The following is a 19,472-nucleotide window of genomic DNA, read 5'->3' as shown; positions in this document are numbered from 1 at the left end:
ATATATAGTTCATTAAATTACGTACTGTTATTAATTCATTAAAAATAGTCATTTCGGTGACAGAAAAATTGTGCATGTGTGTGTGATTTAAATGGTACGATATGATGTGAGATTATCGTACGTAATTTTCAGGTGTTTATGAAATATGACATGTATAGGATATAGTGGACTATGTATATATTGTATAAATGGTAAATAAGTACGAATATATATAGTTTGCTATATAATATACTGTTATGATTTTTATTGTGGATATATCGTGAAAGTTTTAAAACGTACAATATGATGTGTGATTATTGTACATGATTTATCACGGAAAATGTGAAATATTGTGATTTGTCTTCGGACGTGATGTGTGGTACAATATGATGTGAGATTATTGTACATGTGAGGCAAGTCGGAACCTAGCCTTTGGCCGGGCGAAGGTTACGATACAGTTAGAGCTCTAGTCTGTCTGCCATAGTACTGCATGGAGGTAACGGGTGGTTATCTGATCATGGGTACTCAGCTTGTTTGGATGTTGGGTGGCGGGTGGTTACCCAACATCAGCGGTATACTAAGTGAGGGGTAACAGATGTGTACCAGCGCTCATTAGTTACCATTTTGTGAAAGTATTAGAGTAACCAGATGGGTTGCTCGTTTTCTCATGATTTTTATTATACTGTGTTGATGTGGAGTTGTGACTTTTATGAGACGAGAGTTATTTTAATATTTTACTCATACGAGCTGTAAAGCTTACCGGGTTTGTGTTGCAATCCCGGTGCACCAATTTCAATGGTGTAGGGGATACTTCCGCAGGTGCTGAGTAGTGGTGATTGAGTGACGACTCCGAAGACTCGAAGTCGATCGCATCCAGTCGTGGTGAGGTTCCAGCGTGGATTGTGTGTGTGATTTGGAGTGATTTTATTTGTGAGGTTGTTGAGAGGATTATACAATTCCATTTGTTATATGTTGAATTATCATTTGGGTTTGTAATAATCGGCTTGACTGAGTTATATTTTAAACTCAGATGTGATCCGCTGCGACATTAAAATGATTTCGATTTCATTGAGGTTATTTTGTGTTTAACGATTTTAAGATATTGAGTTTTTAAGCTCGAAATTTTGGGGTCGTTACATCAAGTGTCCAGCTTTGAGTGAGTTGTGATAAAGATATGTTGCTTCCGGATGATTATGAAAATGAATAAGCCCTAGCCTGTTCAGATTGTTGCTGCTTGTACATAAACGTATCCCAAGTAAAAGAATAGTGATGTAGAACTGAACTGCTCAAGTCAGAAGTAGATTATGATGTTAATCTTCTATCTCTTTCGTGACAGAACACTTTCACATTAATTGTGCACATGTAGTTAATCTTTTCTGGTTGAGTATCTATGTCAAGGTTTCTTTACAACGTAACCAGTCTCAGGTGGACCTCTACTTGAGCTAGACACCTTTTTTTTTCTTTTCTTTTTTCTTTTTCCCCCAACTCCCTCTTACAATTCAGCTCTTATGGCATTTAAGATCTCAGCTACTATCTCCCTCCATATTAATCAATCTTAGCCCGACTGAGAAACTTAACCATGAGTTTTGGTCAATGTTCGATGATCACTGCATTGTTCATCTTCCTTCTTCATCTCCCCTCTAGCATTTCTATTGATTCCATTTCTCTAAACCAAACCATTAAAGACGGCGACGTCTTAGTATCGAGCAGGAGCCACTTCGCGCTTGGATTCTTCAGCCCCGGAGATTCTGGCAAACGTTATGTTGGAGTTTGGTACAACAAAGTTCCAGAGCAGACCATTGTTTGGGTTGCAAATAGAGACAACCCTGTCAATGATGCCTCTGGACTGTTAGTGATAGATAAAGATGGGGGCCTTGTCATATATGGGAAGGACAGGAGAGTCCGTATTTGGTCTGCTAATGTTACTCTCTCTTCTCCAGAAAATTCCATGGCCAAGATCTTGGATACAGGAAACTTTGTTTTGTTTGAGAACACCAGCCAGAAAGTGTTGTGGGAAGGGTTTGATTATCTCTCAAATACACTGCTTCCTTTTATGAAACTTGGACTGAACCGGCGGTCCGGGTTGAACCGGTTCCTCACTTCTTGGAAGTCCCGGGATGACCCGGGAACAGGGAATTGTTCATATAGGATCGATCCAAGTGGGTTTCCGCAGCTGTTTTTGTACAAGGGTCGAGCTCCATGGTGGCGATCCGGGTCTTGGATCGGGCACAGATGGAGTGGTGTCCCTGAAATGACTCCAAATGTCATCTTCAACGTTAGTTTTGTGAACAATCAAGATGAGTTATCTGTTGTGTATGGTATTACCAACGACTCAATCTTCTCAAGAATGGTGCTTAATGAATCAGGAACCATCGAACGGTCGACGTGGCACGATCAACTACACCAGTGGATGAAGTTTTGGTCTGACCCGGTAGAGATATGTGACAACTATGGGAGGTGTGGTCCGAATAGCAATTGCGACCCTTACCATGCTGATAAGTTCGAGTGTACATGCTTACCTGGTTTTGAACCAAAGATGCACAATGAATGGTACTTGAGAGATGGTTCAGGTGGGTGTGTGAGGAAAAAAGGAGTGTCCTTGTGCCAAAATGGAGAAGGTTTCGTGAAGGTGTCACTAGTAAAGGCACCAGACTCGTCTGCTGCGACTGTAAACATGAACCTGACTCTGAAAGAGTGTGAAGAAGAATGCCTAAGGAATTGTTCGTGCACAGCATACTCGAATGCAAATGATTTGCAAGGAGGAAGTGGATGTGTAACATGGCATGGGGACTTGATGGATACAAGGACTTATACGAATGTCGGTCAAGAGTTATATATTCGAGTTGATTCAATGGAATTAGGTTCGTATTTCTTATTCTGCTTTTGTTGAAACCTACTTTTGTTTTTGCATTTCAGATAGAGCGAGTACACATATATTCCTTATTTCTATACTCATTTCTTAAGTTTATTGTCTAATTATATGTTTGTAGCTAAATACGCGAAAGAAGCTAATGGTTCTATTAGCAAGAAGGGGAAGCTAGCAATTGTGATAGCATCAATTTTGGTGTTCTTTCTTCTTATCTCTGTCATATATTGGTCCGTAAAGATGAAGAGAAAAGGTAAAATATTTTCCTTTATTGTTTACGTAACAGTTTGATTTACCATGCCAGTAGTTTTTATAGCACATGCACGTACTACGTAGTTAACTTGAAATCCTCTGTCTCTATCATTTGTTGTATACATACTTCTTGCATATCAGGTAAGGAAAAAGAGGATCTATTTTCATATGGTGCCACACCTTCATTTAGCTACTTCGAAAGTTCTCATCGTAGCACAAATCTTGATGATAGCGGATTAAACTCAGATCTGCCTTTCTTTGATCTAAGCACCATATCGGCAGCCACACAAAAATTCTGTAATTCGAACAGGCTTGGAGAGGGGGGTTTTGGCCCCGTTTATAAGGTAGTGTTGGAATCAACTTCAGCTGGGATGGTTGTTCACTTTTTTCTGAATGCACTGAGTAAGGCATTATTAAGGGATGAATATACGAATCATCATACTAGTAATGTTTAGTACAATAAGCAAGGTTTTGAATGTTCATTTCAGGGAGTGCTTTCTAGTGGAACAGAAATAGCCGTGAAAAGACTATGCAAGAATTCTGGCCAGGGAAACGAAGAGTTCAAGACTGAAGTTGTGCTGATTGCTAAACTTCAACACAGGAACCTTGTAAAAATCTTGGGTTATTGCGTTCAAGACGAAGAGAAGATGCTAATATACGAATACCTGCCTAACAAAAGCCTGGACTCTTTCATTTTCAGTATGTCTTCCTCTTGCTCTTGTTCCATAAATTAAGCTAATTAAGCGAGCTAGCTAGCAAGAAGTTATGTAATCTTAAAATATCTTCCATTTTCCTAGATGATACTAAAAGGGCATTTTTGGATTGGACAAGACGCTTGGAGATTATCTTTGGCATTGCTAGAGGGGTCTTGTATCTTCATCAAGATTCAAGATTAAGAATCATCCATCGAGACCTAAAGGCCAGCAATGTTCTACTAGACTATGATATGAACCCGAAAATTGCAGATTTTGGTATGGCTAGAATCTTTGGAGCAAACCAGATTGAAGCAAATACAAATCGCGTGGTTGGAACGTAGTAAGTTTTCTCCAATAACGTCGATCTCATTCTAAATTTTCCGTGCCTTTATTAATTATTTCATTTCCTCTATGTTACTACCACAATCTAAATGATCATAAAACAATTTGAAATCACAACCTCACCAAGTGTACAATGCGGAGAACAAATTTAATCGATCGACTAATGAAATTAAGAAGTGTACTAATTGATATCGTTTTTCTATATGTTATCGTAGTGGCTACATGGCACCAGAATATGCAATGGAAGGACTATTTTCGGTGAAGTCTGATGTATACAGTTTCGGTGTGTTGCTGCTAGAAATCATTACTGGGAGAAAGAACACCGGTTACTACTTTGATAATCCCGACTCAAATTTGGTTGGACATGTAAGCGTACAGGCTAGTCCTTCCAGCTATTTATTCACAACATCAATCACGACTTTATGAACATACTTAACTTGTATGTTTTGAACGGTTGATAATTAACTTGACCTCTGATGCATATAAATGGTTTTCAGGTTTGGGACTTGTGGAAAGAAGACAGAGCCCTGGAAATCGTCGACACATCTTTGGGCGAATCCTATCCGACAAATGAAGTCCTGCGGTGCATTCAAATCGCGCTCTTGTGCGTGCAAGAGTTCGCAAATGACCGGCCGACCATGTCAACAGTTGTGTCCGTGTTAGGCAACGATGCAGTTCTTGCTGCACCAAGAAAACCTGCATTTCTGTTGAAGAGAAGTAACTATGCCAGTGGAGACCCCAGCACAAGTACTGGAGATGCTAATTCGATAAACCACGTCACATGCACTATTGTTGAAGCTCGCTAATTAAAAACTGAGACTCGCTCTAGAACAGTAAAATATATCTTGTGTCTTAATCAAAACTAACTTTCGTTCTAGATTTCTAGAATGTGGTTTAATATTTGATTACATTTTAAGTTAATTTGTATTTAATTAGCTGATAAACTCCTATAAAAGTCAGACAGGTGGGAATGTCGTGGATCACGTTCCGGATTATATTTCTAAAAACGTCTTGTCCATCCTTTCATTTTCGATCTCTTATTGACCAGCTTTCTTGAGATGGTAGAACAGTAGAGACCAAAACAATAATAATAATAATAATAATAATAATAATAATAGGTAGAGAATTTTTGAGTAGTCTCACTCAATTCCATCGCTCTCTTGATTATAATGTCGTTGTTCAATCTAGTAATCTGTGAGCATAACTCTTTCCACCACAGCTGTCTGATTGATTTCAGCCTTTTCTTCTGTAAAGCACGAGTAAAATGTTTTGTTTTTAATTACGTAAATCATAACACAAAGGTTGGCCTTGTTAAACTGGAAATGTTCTGTTAAGTTTTCATCCCTTTTATTTGATTATCAACAGGGAAGGGATCAAATCGATTAACACAAGGATAAGCTATTATATTGTTCATCGGCCAAAAAATATATGGTCGCTTCTCCAAGGCAAACAAAGTTCATTGTACACACGTATTTTGAATTGGTTACGTAAAGAAGAGGTTATGCAAAAATTGAACTTGACAAATTGAGAAAAACATGCAAGATGTTAAATGCATCTAATAGATGGTTTAGATTCAATTCAACTCGATTACGTATTTCTGTTTCAGACAATACGTACTTAGCTCCATAATGAGGTACCTCATAAGTGAAGACTTATTATCTACTACTAGCTACTAGAGATTGATATATGTTAACAAATGACGATCTATTGGTTATATTCTTTTCTACTATTAGCAACTAAACCCTAATGCAGTGTTCAACAAAAGAAAAGCAATCAACAGAAAAAAAAAATATTACTGCCAAGAACTCTAAACGCAATGGAACCCTAAAAATCTAACTTAAACATAGATCGTCTTAGTAGTCACTGTTTTCGATCCTCTTAATCAGTCTCAAGTAACATGAGACTTATAAAACTTCCATATGCATACATAAAAAACATTAGCAAATTAAAAATGGTTTTTACTGCCGTTTAAGGAACCCTCTTTCTTTCGGTGCCATCAGAATGACAATTGACAATTTGACAAAGGAAGAGTCCAATGTATAAGCTCTAAATTAAGCAACAGGTTTCGGCATTAGCTCAACAAAGTTCTTGGAGTCTTTCCAGTTTCAAAAATGTATGATTTGAAATTTGATGGCTTTACTAATTCGATCTAGTGCTCGAATTAGACAAGGTGATCGATGGTCCTACACTTGTGATAAAGTCGTAAAAGATGGATAATTTGTCCTAACCACCCATCTAATTAGTAAGCTTATGATTTAACAAATGCAATACCCCCAAGAAAAAAGGAAATTTCCTTTCACATGATACGGCTTTTTGTGTGTTCAATGTCTTGTACATCATCCATCATTGATTATTCTATCAGTTTCGTATATTAATACTCTTGAAATAAGGCCAGGATCATCAAACAATGCACGTCACTTTCCTCATGACGCCGCCATAGTAATCCAATCAATTTTTTTTGTGCAAATTGATCTAGTTTATGCTATATATAATTTTTGTGATTTGTACCAAAAATATATATAATTGTTGTGATAACCGGTTTAACCACAGCAATATGAATTTATTATTGCATGTATATGTATAAGAACAAGGCTTTTCACATAAGGAGGTCCTTATTTTAGCTTAAGGTACGGATTTTCATTTTTGACCAACTTTTCGATCGAGTTTTCACATCTCCACCGTCAAATATCTAGGTAATAACGTATAGATCATCTCCACAAAATTTCAGCCGATTTCATAACCGTTAAAGTATCGAACTAATCAATACCAATGGACGTATTGAAATTGCCGAACATGAACCGTTCATATTTTGAGTAGAAAATCGAAGTTATGAGTACCTTAACGGTTATGGAATCGGCTGAAATTTTGTGGAGATGATCTATACGTTATTACCTAGATATTTGACGGTGGAGATGTGAAAACTCGATCGAAAAGTTGGTCAAAAATGAAAATTCGTACCTTAAGCTAAAATAAGGACCCCCTTATGTGAAAAGCCTTGTGTATAAGAAAACTAATTCCCGTCGGGAAAATATTATCGGGACACTTTCTTACAATGACTTGAAGAAGTCATTCTAACTATTGCTGTTTATCACATAATGGATTAGCCATTTATGTTTAGTTTAGACTTGAGACGAACAAAATCAGAGGGCATATATGACATGTCTGAAGTTCGGTGACTCACGTGAAAACAAGAGAGGAACCACGTGTTTTGAGTAGAAGCATTTTTTTGGCCAGAGGGTAGAGGGGCATTTGGGTAATAATTGCATAAGGTTCTGATCGGTTCTGTGCCTCCGTCGCCGGTAACGGTTGGAGGTTCTCCCATGATAGAGATTAAATAACACAGAGGACCGTTAGAAATGAGGCTGGGTATATTACTAAAACACCCTTCTGCAGTACCTGTCGGAGCCGCGACTTTTCTTGTCATTTTGGAGAAGAGGAGAGGGAATGATGACTTTTTCCCTCGAATTGAAAAGGGAAAGCCCCCCTTTTTCCCTTTCGGTAAGTAACCGACACCACTCTTCTATTTCACATAGATTAACGTAGATGATAACTGGATGATAGGGGTCTTTTTCGATAAGAACCATTTTGTTAGGGACTAGTTGAAGGCTTCTTTTATTCACAAAGTTTTCAATCTCATATTCATATCTCTACCGTTTAGTCTGTATATATATAAATAGATCATTCATGTAAAATTTCATTAAGATTAACAATCATTAAGACATTTTTAAATATAATTTATTCATTATGAACTTGAACAATTCATATTTGACAATTTTAGTTCGTTTATTAATTTGAGCTACTTCGATACCTTAATACTTATTAAATTGGCTGAAAAATTGTATATCTAATATATATATACACACCTAATATTTAAAACAATTTAGATATAAAAATGTGATAGAAAAATAGGGCTAATTAACAATTAGTTAGAATGTCATCAACTTATCCTCAACAAGATGGTGTTCATTGGAAATATTATTCGATGATATACATCTCATACATTCTTCTATTAACATGGGGAACGTTCACCTCTCATATGTTAATATAGCATGAAGTAGACTCGCTAACAACCAAATTTTAAAAAGATAGTTAATTTCGCTATCGGTACCCAAACTATTGTGGTAAGGTCAATGTAGTACCTCAACTCTGAGTTGTACAAATGTAGTACCTAAACTTGTAATTCGCTATCAACGAAGGGTCCGAGCCCAATTTCCGTTACGGCTTCGTTATCTCGGTCACGTGTCCCGCACGTGACCACACAAAAAAATTTCAACATCGGTACTCGAACTCTTGTGGCAAGATCAATGTAGTACCACAACTTTGAATTGTACCAATGTAATACCCAAACTCGTTTTTCTCTATTAACGGTCACGTGTCATAACTTCTTGTATTTTCTCATTTTCTTCTCATTCTCCTTCACTCTCACTCCTTCCACACTGTATTTGTGAGCTCAGATTTCGAGGCAAAGCAACACTACGGGTTGTGTTTCTTCCAAACTCTTCAGTCACGATGACAACTTCTCCTAGCTCGGCAGCTCCGCCTTGAGCCACAATATCGTCTCCCTCACATACTCCATCTACGACATTCGAGGCATGTAAAGCGGTGTCATCGGTGGTCGAGAATCTCATAGTGAAGATCTGCGATCATGACGTGTCGATGGATCGGGGGTTTCAAGGAGAGGTGGAGGAGCTCGAAGATAGTGTTGGTGGTGAAGGAGGAGGCAATGGGGATGAGAGGAGGTGGAGCTCCTCGATGCCACATTGTGGTGGTGAGGTGTCCGAAGCATAATGAGAATGAGTTGGTGTTTTGCCCAATTTGTAAGTTGTTTTTTAATTCTAAATATTTACTGTAAAAGGTTCTTATTTAGGGCCTTAGAATCCACATATAGTTATTTAGATAAATACCCTTTTTATTTTGATCTATAAGACGAAACCGTGATGTAAATTTGCCTCAGACCCCTCATTGATAGCGAAAAACGAGTTTGGGTACTACATTGGTACAACTCAGAGTTTGGGTACTACATTAACCTTGCCACAAGAGTTTGGGTACCGCTGTTGAATTTTTTTTTTGTGGTCACGTGCATGACATGTGACCAAGAGAACGGAGCCGTAACGAAAATTGGGCTCAAACCCTTCGTTGATAGCGAATTACAAGTTTAGATTTACTAAAGCATCCTCTAGACCCCAACTTGACTTTTTCATTTTCTCAACTTTACAATTCTTCCACAACCTCAATAGGGTGTCTCCCTCGACCTTAGTCACTCACTCACTCCTCAGCCAACTGGACTACCGCATTCACCGTCTCCATACTACCACACTGAAAATGATGATTATATTTATTACACTACAATGTTAAATCTTGAGCCAAAGCCAAAGTGTTCAAATCAAATTACTTTATGGTTTTATGAATGTAGAGTTTGGAAGTTCAAATATGAATTCTAACTTTTCCATATCTTCTCCAAATTTTGATGACTAACTACAACATTCAGTCTCTGTTGGTTAATTTTATTTGAGAAAGAGAATGTTAAATATTAGATCATGAGGAAGTGATCGGAGAGTTCAAAGATTCATTGACTAATATGTGAAAAAATTTCAAATTTGTGAGAAATTTGTATTAATTTATGTATCAATTCGGATTTCGATTAATAAAATTATCTCACAATCGACATTCTCTACTACTTTTTTATTTTTTCTGGATAAAAATTTCAAGTATCTTCAATGTTGTGATCTTGGATCCGCCACTGCCCACCAATACTTTTTTCAATAATATAACGTACATATGATACATCACATAAAGTATAAAATTCAGATTGTTTGATAAAATACAAATAGTAGATACGCAATCAAGCATCTGTCATCAGTGGAAAATCTTATCCATTCATAATTTCGCACAAAATTTTTCCATAATAATCAAAATGAGATTAAACAAAATCAAATCTTCCTCAACAAATCTTTTAATTATCCAATCTAATTAAAATCCATAAATAAAACCATACGCGTTCAATCCCTACAATTAATTTTCAAAATCTTTCTGACCATTCCTATTACCGTTCCGGCTGTACAACGTCACGTCAAATGTCAATTCAACAAGTTGAAAAAACCCAACCCCCCCCCCATCCATCTCCGGTGAGAGCCACATTGTGGTCAAAACCGTAATCTCACCACTCCACACCACTGTATTAGAGTCATCAAAGAAGAAGAAGAAGAAAAGAGTGTGCATTGCATTTGGTGGAGAAAGTCTCTGTTTGTCTCTCCCTATATTTTCTCCCCCAAAAAATTACAGAGCACCACAAATTCTTCCTCCCCAGTCTTCTCTCTTATGGCGACTCAGTTCCCTGCCGATTTCAAGTGCCCGATTTCTCTGGAAATAATGTCCGACCCGGTTATACTCCCTTCGGGTCACACCTTCGACCGGCCCAACATCCAACGCTGGCTCGACGCCGGCCACCGCACTTGCCCACTTACCAAACTGCCCCTCCCCGACCACCCCTCCCTAATCCCCAACCACGCCCTCCGCAGCTTGATTTCCAATTATACCCTCCCCTCTTCTCCTCAATTACACAATAACCACCGCCTCCCCCAGAGCCAGAGCCAGAGCCAGAGCCAGCAGAGTCAGCCCCAAAGCCTAATCTCGACGCTGACTTCGGCGTCGTCGAGCCTCGACTCCAAGCTCGAGTCGCTCGACCGGCTCAACCGGATGTCGAAGCGGGACGCGGCGTTCCGCGCCAAGCTGACGGAGTCGGGCGCGGTCGCCGCCGTGCTCAAGTGCGTGGGCTCCGACGAGCCGAGCCTGCAGGAGAAGGCTCTGACTTTGCTGCTGAATGTGAGCTTGGACGACGACAACAAGGTGGGGCTGGTGGCGGAGGGGGCGATTGCTAGAGTCGTGGCGGTGCTGCAGACCGGCTCGCCCAACAGCCGCGCCGTGGCGGCGACGATGTTGACCAGCTTGGCCGTCGTGGAGGTCAACAAGGCCACAATCGGGACCTATCCGTACGCTATTCGCGCCCTGGTGTCCCTACTCCGGGACGGTAAAGGAAGAGAGAAGAAGGAGGCGGCGACGGCGCTGTATGCTATCTGTTCATTTCCGGATAACCGGCGGCGGGCGGTGGAGTGCGGCGCGGTTTCTATTTTGATCCGAATCGCGGATTCGGGTTTGGAGCGGGCCGTTGAGGTTTTGGGCCTACTGGCGAAATGCAAGGACGGTAGAGAAGAAATGCAGAGGTTTAGTGGATGCGTGAGGATTTTAGTCAGGGTTTTAGAGAATGGGAGCTCCAGAGGAGTTCAGTATGCTCTGCTTACACTGAGCTCGCTTTGCCATTTTAGTCAGACGATGCGAACCGAAGCAAGAATGGAAGGAGCGTTGGCGATTTGTATGCGTTTAGTTGAAGATGATAACGAAAAGATTAGGAAAAATGCTTCTTATTTGATCCAGGTTCTGGATGGGAATCATTCCATTCCATAATGTATTGAGTTTCGGAAGCGTGAAAAGAGGTCGGCTTTTGCGGGTTAGAGGTGGGTTTCATCAGTGGAGGTGAGTCCTGGAATTTTGATCTATTGGTTGTTACTTTTGCTGGGATAGTTCTTGTACAAAAAGAAAATGATTTAGAATTTTGAGCTAAATGTTTGTATTTATGAAAGTTTCAAATTGGTTAATGTGAACTGTCATTTGTCTCAGCTTATAGAAATTTATCAGTTTCCCAGAAATGAAACCTCTTTATTGCCAACACATTTGGACCCCTGTGATCATTATAGCATTGTCCTGTTGTGATTTGAGCTATAACTAGATTTGTATGTGGGATTGTAGTACGCTAGGAAAGTTTAATCAATAACGTTTTTTCAGCAAAAAATGATGAGATCAGGAGAAACTATTGTATGTGAGTAATGTGACTGTAATACCAACACTACGCCTACCCGGTGTTACAGCATGTTACAATTTGTATGGATTTGTTCTGCTTGGCCAATATGGCGCATGGTGTTACGGGCGTATACAATAATTTCTTGATCAATATGGTTAGAAAAGGAAAGTACTTTATAAGTACCCTATTTTGAATTCAAGTATATATGGTTGGTAGTTGTGATGATCAGAAACTTTTTTGTTCTGTATGCATGGACTAATGAATGCTCTCACATTTCCATTAGAAAGTCTAGCTATTCTCATGCCTTCCTTATGAAGACTAAAATTGGCTCAGAACTGTACTGTGTGGAAATGTGGAATTGCTGTAATTTTTCATGATTATGCTCGAGTTAGTCATGCGCAACAATGCTTCTTGTATACGTTCAGTTCAAAATTACGCAAACAATACTGTGTAGTCTCTTTGTAATACTTAGCTTCCTTTTCAGTTGATGTCAAAAGAATGTGAAGCGTAAGCCATATAATGTCGTTCTAAATCATACTGAGAACTAAGCAGTGGAATTATTGTTGTGGGAAACATGGACTTTGGAAAGTAATGAAATACAGATTGGAGTGTCTGTGGTCAGAAACGCAAGAGTTATCTGAAAGTTCAAGGGAGTTTCTTGTTAGGCATTTATCACAGTTCTCTAACGTAGATAATATGGCCTTTTCTGTGAAGACCTCTTTGTGTTTTCTGATTGCTGCTGTTATTGTGATGAAGCAATTTTCTGCCTATGAATGTTGACTGATATTTGGTGTTATGTCCTTATATTCCTGAATATATAGTGATCATTTGTTTGCAATGAACAATTTATGCATATCTATTATAGGATTGGATACTAAATTGTCAAGTCGGAAATTTGAGTGCTGCATTTTATGATCTGGAATGAAGATCCTGCTAATCATGTTGGTTCATCTGGTACGAAAAGGCTCATTTTCAGTCTCTGTTTGGTTGGTACCTGGTAGGTCACTTAAAATTTTGATTCATATCGTTTTTTCTTTCTTTAAATAAGCAGTCCCTTTTTCTCCCATTCGAGGAGGCATGGGAAGCTTATTATATCATTTCATGGATAACTCTCCTCTCTTGCACTTAAAGTTGACCTTGATTTTCATCTCTTTCCAGGGTCCCCTTGAAAGCTTAATGAATGATGTATGTGCATACATTATTAGGTGAGCCGTCGCTGCCGATCTTTTAACTCATTTATGTTATTGACAAGAACATTTTATAGAAATTAATGTTCCTTTGTTTGTGGTAAAAAAAAGTGAAAGGACTGATTACTTTAGTACATGCTTTCTTGTTCTTTCATTGCTTTCACAGGAAATATACTCTGTTTGACAGATCTTTATCTTATTTTCTTTATAAAGGAAGGAACAGGTTTGATTCCTCTAGATGTGCGTGAGTGCCCTTCTTTGAGTTTGGCTGTTTTTTTTGGTTTCAGAATCAGCAGCAAAGATTGAACTGGGCCTGGTTGGATATTCATTGGGCGTCCAACACTGAAGTGGGCTTGAATATTCCATGTTTGAGATTGAGAATTCGAGATCATGCTTATGACGCATGCATTTTGATAGAGAATTTGACCAACTCCATTAACAAACATCTATATCACAAAGTGGTGGAGGGACCTGAATTCTGAGATGGACAGTCTTTGACCGGTGAAGAGTGGTGGTATTGGTGGTTAACCAAAACAAGCGCACTGTAGCTCTACCGTTTGCTGTGGGTTGTGATTTGTGAACAGTGAAACCCTGCATTGTTTAATGAGGAAGAAAAGCTCATACAAACACATGCTGAGTGTCTTCTCGGATGAGAACAACCACCAACAAAAAGCAGAGGCATGATTGTGGAGTGGATTTAGGGCTTCAGCGCTACTCTAGTTCGTCGAGCTTATTAAATGAAAAAGTAAAGAGAACGAGTGTTATCCTGACATCTGTATCAAATCATATTTCTTTCGGTCGATGAAATCGTTATATGTGATGGAGTTGGTAAGAGACTAGATGTGCGGTTCAATACAACAGTTTGGGTCACGCTGACACTGGCTGAAGTTTAAATCTCAGCATGTTCTTGATTACAGAGGGGAGGAACATAAGTTTATCTCTCGTCAGTCCCCTGTCTCTTTCTCTAACAAAAATACTACTAGTTTCTCATTGATTTGATAGCGAGGTTCCCATCATTGTCATAGTTACTAGAATTCATATTCAAATATTAATTAACAAGGTTAATGATCGTCATCGTGGGTTATGAATCATGTGTGATTATGGCAATGTTATTCGATGAGATTTGAAGAGGGGGCATGGATGGTGACATGGTGTTATCAGAACAGAGAGGCACGCTTCAAGACAGGCCATTGATGGCCTTTTTTCTGGGTTGTTCCTCCAAAGAGACAAACAATGAGGAAGGTTTCACAGCAAAGTCACATCATTTGGCCTTGTCACACTTTGATGGAAAAATCATTTCACACAAAACTTTAAGCATTACTCTGCGTTCTATTAAGTCGACAAGTTTGGCCCAATATGTCACATTCTCCCTTCTTAATCTTGATATAATGAGTTAGTTGTTTGTTGACACATATTGAACAAGGTGCATTGCCCATTCAAATTTGAACAAAGGCAATGACATCAGAATCTCAAACTCAAGGATCACTCTATCATCAAACTTTGACCACAGCATTTCTCATCATATAGCACATAATATATCATGGATATAGTTCCAAAATGTACTAGAAGATTCAAAATTTGCAACATGTAAGGGCTAGGGTGGCTCTGAGTTGAATTGTTAGTCTTGAACTTCTGGGTTTGGCTCATAAAAATCAATCACCGCTAGCATGATGAGATGCATACCTCATAGTTACGTTCATAACCTTGTTGAGGCAATGAGATGCATTCAACCCCTTATTAGATCTATGTGCTGAAATGCTTGATATGGTCAAAGTCAATGTTTCTGCTCTAAAAGAAATGAGAACACACTGAGAATCTGCGATATTCTATCAAAGTCTTGTGCTCTTGTTTAGTGTAACTTGTTCATGTTAATAACTCCCTTAGTTTTGCTCCTACGGAGTAATGATTGTGGTATGACCTCAAAATAAAATGTACATTAGGTGTCAAGAAACATGATCCACTAATTATCCTAATAAACACTTATTTATAGTGTCAATTGTGCTGAATTGTAAAGTAATACACCAATACACAAAGCTCAGAGGGCTTATGGTTGATTATAAATAGGGGTCCCTCATTTCAAGTTTCATTCACTCACACCACCTCTTATTGCTCCAAAGCACAAAGCGCATAAATCCAAAGAAAGACAGACACATCTTTGCATCAATGGCCACCAAAGTCTACATTGTGTGAGTCTTCTGCTATTCTCTGCTTCTCTCTGTCTCTGGTGATCAGTGCTTGATTAATATGATTCTCTGCTTTGAGAGTTTGAGATATGTAATGGTTTCTGGGTTTTGTTTCATTGTTTGACTTGAAGTGACTGTGATCTTTGATCAATGAAAGCGCCAAACTTTTCTGGGTTTTGTTCAGATTGCTTGTTGGGATCTAATGGGATGTGAATTTTGAATGAAGTGATTAAAAAGACTGATACTTTGTTGAAGATTGTGTTCAATTCGCATTGGGCATTTTAACCCATTTAATTTGTTATTAGGAAGAGTATTATGGAAAATGAGTCTTGCAGTTCCAGCCTTCTTTGTTTATGGAGTGATAATTTGTTCCATTTGGACTGCCTCAGGACAGAAAGATTAAATCTTTATGAAAATTCATCTGGTATAAACAATATCATGTTTAAAGAATCCATATATCCCTAATAAATTTCTGTTCTGGTTTAGTTATATTGTGCAATATGAGATGTTATGATCTGATGTTCACAACTGTTAGGGTATAGATCAATGGAGTTTCTCGATCTTTACACATTGCTTAAAAACTTTGTGCAAATGTGATATTAACCCAGCAACGACTAGAAAGTGATTGTGAGAACTGACCTACCTTTTAGAAATTAGAAACCAGAACCAACAATGAAAGGTAAAGCCACTGCCTTTCTTCTTTTTGTGGTCCCAGAATAACACTTAATTATTTAGAATGTTGGAGTAGTTCCTTCTATCCATATTGCTATTAGCTTATATTAGTATGTGTAGATATGCATTTTAATTGGCACTCGCTCCTTGGCGTTTAGTCTTTCTGGATTTGCTTCTAGAATGTTCAGCATATGTTAAGTTTTGCTGTTCTTGTGAAAAAACTGAACACTCAAACCATGCGTATTGCAGTTACTATTCTATGTATGGACACGTTGAGAAGCTGGCTGAAGAGATTAAAAAGGGAGCTGCATCTGTGGAAGGAGTAGAAGCTCAACTTTATCAGGTGTGAGAAGTTATCAATCTCTCATAATACTAACACTGTGAACACAATTTGTATAAACTATCTGCTAGCCACAACATTGACTTCTGTGCTCGAAGCTTAGTGTTCATTTCAGTGAGATCTGTTTAAATTTTCATTTAATGCAGTTACTTACATATATTTAGCTCATTTTGCACATTTGACATTGATTTTGAGGACCTGAATACTTGCTAACTAAGTTGTCGGGATTGATATGGTACACCGTACACTAATACTGTTAGGGGTTAGAGAATGTTTTTTTTTTGTTCGCTCCCTGTGTAAAACTGATACTCTCAGAAACTATCAATATGTGTTGTGACATTCGCTTGAGTTGAATGCTCTCTTGCTGAGTGTAGGCAGTTGCAAGTCTAAATTGTTGTTAAGATGTATGACCTTTATGTTTAGAATCTAACTGTTGTATTTCTTCAACCTCCCACTGTGTTGCCTGCTATCAAAAAATCATCTGAAATTTTTTGTGGTTTTTGGCTAAAGGCTTGCCAAGTGTAGCAGTCGTTTAAATACCCTACTGCAAAATATTCTTGTATTCAGTGACCTGCTTCACTGTGATTTGGGACATTGTTTGAATAGGATACCAGTTTTTCTCGAGTGTGTGCCTAATTCAACCTATTGGCCCCTTAACAGGTACCAGAAACACTGCAAGATGAGGTTCTTGGAAAGATGGGTGCACCACCAAAGAGCGAAGTACCTATCATTACACCCAATGAGCTTTCTGATGCTGATGGTTTACTATTTGGTTTCCCTACTAGATTTGGAATGATGGCTGCACAGTTCAAAGCATTTTTAGATGCAACTGGAGGTTTATGGAGGACACAGCAGCTAGCAGGGAAACCTGCGGGAATTTTCTACAGTACAGGATCTCAAGGAGGTGGACAAGAGACTACCGCGTCAGTTTTCTTCTAAACAACTATTGCTATGTTACTGTTAGATCTCTTGATGCATTTTGGTTGGTAAAATTGAATTCGAGTTTTTGGTATGCAGCTTGACAGCCATCACTCAGCTTGTTCACCATGGAATGATGTTTGTGCCAATTGGGTACACATTTGGAGCTGGCATGTTTGAGATGGAGCAGATCAAGGGTGGGAGCCCCTATGGTGCAGGAACTTATGCCGGGGACGGCACAAGACAACCTTCTGAACTCGAACTACATCAAGCTTTCCACCAGGGGAAGTACTTTGCCAGCATTGCCAAGAAGCTAAAGGGAACTACTGCTTGATTATGAACTCTGTTCAGTACTCTATACTTCACATTTTCTTTGTTACTTAAATTTCATGGCAGAATTTCACTTTCCAGAATAACTTTGTGCTTTGTTGAATATATATGTTGTCACAATATTACTAAAGATTGAAGTTTGTATATTTATTGTCAAGGTACAAAACCCATTTCTATCAATAGAGTACATGACTTGTCTGAATAAGTATCCCATTCCATTTCCTTCGTCGCTTGTTTATGAGCAAGTAATTTGAAACATCATCATTATAGGAAGCTCAACGACGATATTGAAAGATCTGCTGCTGCATAGAAATTGCCAGTTACTTGGCAAAGCGGCTGCTCTCTTCTCGTATCTGTATCATCTTATCATCTCTTCCATATATTCACAAGGCCGTTCTATTGACCAAAAAAAAAATCACAAGGCCGTTCTTCATGTCCAGCAGGCAACCGAATCGACATTAGAACATGCATGTTCAAAAGAATTGAATTGACAAGCTCTGCATAACTACTACAGAATCTGAACGAACACTACAAAACTTTTCTTTAAAAATCTCAATAAATAACCCCGATTTTTCCCTAGATGATGTCTTGTCATAACACAAGAAGAATTTATGACTAATGTGGTGGATTTATAATAAGCAAATGGCTGGAAGTTCTATTAAAATAACTAAATATTTTTATTTTTTAAAAAAGAGTAGAGAAATATGTTAAAACTTGATAAGGAAATAGAGTAAGAAAATTGTAAACTAAAATATTGAAATGTGGCCACAATTTCAGTTCATGTACATGACTTTTACAAAATTTCTAATGAAAACTACAAGATAAAATGATTGAAGATAAAAAGTGAACTTTCATTCAAAACAAAGAAGTACAACTTGTCTTCAAACAATTCCACCAAATTTCAGTACCATTTCTCCAAGTTTATACCTCAACTAAATATACAACATTTACACATCAAAAATAGAAGTACATCTCCTGGGATAGTAGTCTATCTACATAAGCACAAAGTACGGGCCAAAGAAAATACAGTCAAGCTTACACTTCAAACAGGGTAAGACTCCAAAAACTAGCACCTCAAGATAATTCAAGAATACTGGAACCACTCCCACTATTCTTATTTGAAATCACAATAAGAATATGGGGAATGAGCTTTACATACTCACTAGGGACGATCATACAATCACCATAACAATGATTCTAAATTAGCACACATTAAAAATGAAAGAAGTGAATATAAATAGTTGATAGGAGCAAAGAGGATAATTTTAGAAATATGATCAGTTAAGTAAAAATCAGAAGAGATAATATTCTTTCAAAAATGCTGCAAGAAGGGACTGAATAGGTTCACAAGCACAATTAGTGCAAAACAATGAGTTGAGGTTCAGTTTAGCAAGATAGTAATGCGTAGCAAAATCAGTGTTCATCCAAACAGGATACGAATTAGGATAGATAAAGTAAATCCCATTGTAAAATCAAAGTGAAACATCAAGAGCCTCAAATTTTGTAAACCAAATCCTTAACAAGCCGGTTAGAGCCCACCGCTCAGCTAACCACCGAGCAACTTCCGCAAGATAGCGGATCCTGATAAGGTTTTGGGTGTCTTTGCACGCTAGAGAGACAATCATTCCATAATAACGTTCTGGGGCCTAACCAAATAAAAACATTTAAATCCAAGCAACAATGCTTTCCAGGAGTTATTTACTCCCTTAAAGCGATCGACTATAGCTTGAAACCTCATTCAAGCATAGAAGAGGAAAATCTGCCAGAATATTGCTTTAATTCAAACAAACATTATGAAACTTGAAATCAATAAGTATTCACAGAAACTTGGAGACTCAAAGTTAGGTTTCAGA

The 19,472-nt window shown here is 38.2% G+C and overlaps 4 protein-coding genes across 4 annotated transcripts; all 4 read left to right on the top strand.

The window, feature by feature from the left end:
• The first annotated feature begins 1,558 nt into the window (after window positions 1-1,558).
• Window positions 1,559-3,683, top strand: LOC126789547 (G-type lectin S-receptor-like serine/threonine-protein kinase RKS1). The gene is made up of 4 exons (XM_050515738.1): window positions 1,559-2,840; window positions 2,970-3,098; window positions 3,239-3,499; window positions 3,586-3,683. Exons 1-4 carry the CDS (start codon window positions 1,559-1,561, stop codon window positions 3,597-3,599), a joined length of 1,686 nt encoding a protein of 561 aa, XP_050371695.1. The 3' UTR covers window positions 3,600-3,683.
• Window positions 3,593-5,071, top strand: LOC126787662 (putative cysteine-rich receptor-like protein kinase 20). The gene is made up of 4 exons (XM_050513551.1): window positions 3,593-3,796; window positions 3,895-4,132; window positions 4,350-4,500; window positions 4,632-5,071. The coding sequence occupies exons 1-4, from the start codon at window positions 3,745-3,747 to the stop codon at window positions 4,938-4,940; spliced, it is 750 nt and encodes a 249-aa protein (XP_050369508.1). The 5' UTR covers window positions 3,593-3,744; the 3' UTR covers window positions 4,941-5,071.
• A 5,288-nt stretch (window positions 5,072-10,359) lies between these two features.
• On the top strand, window positions 10,360-14,365 carry LOC126787661 (U-box domain-containing protein 8). The gene is made up of 4 exons (XM_050513550.1): window positions 10,360-11,664; window positions 12,855-12,986; window positions 13,148-13,194; window positions 13,464-14,365. Exon 1 carries the CDS (start codon window positions 10,453-10,455, stop codon window positions 11,593-11,595), a length of 1,143 nt encoding a protein of 380 aa, XP_050369507.1. The 5' UTR covers window positions 10,360-10,452; the 3' UTR covers window positions 11,596-11,664; window positions 12,855-12,986; window positions 13,148-13,194; window positions 13,464-14,365.
• An 859-nt stretch (window positions 14,366-15,224) lies between these two features.
• Window positions 15,225-17,824, top strand: LOC126786231 (NAD(P)H dehydrogenase (quinone) FQR1-like). Its single transcript, XM_050511991.1, has 4 exons — window positions 15,225-15,362; window positions 16,281-16,374; window positions 17,032-17,294; window positions 17,389-17,824. Exons 1-4 carry the CDS (start codon window positions 15,340-15,342, stop codon window positions 17,621-17,623), a joined length of 615 nt encoding a protein of 204 aa, XP_050367948.1. The 5' UTR covers window positions 15,225-15,339; the 3' UTR covers window positions 17,624-17,824.
• Window positions 17,825-19,472: the final 1,648 nt, after the last annotated feature.

This window comes from Argentina anserina, chromosome 3, assembly GCF_933775445.1.
Source record: "Argentina anserina chromosome 3, drPotAnse1.1, whole genome shotgun sequence".
NCBI classification, from domain to species: domain Eukaryota; kingdom Viridiplantae; phylum Streptophyta; class Magnoliopsida; order Rosales; family Rosaceae; genus Argentina; species Argentina anserina.
Note: the sequence above shows the minus strand (reverse complement) of the source record. Positions and strands in the feature narration are given on the sequence as shown.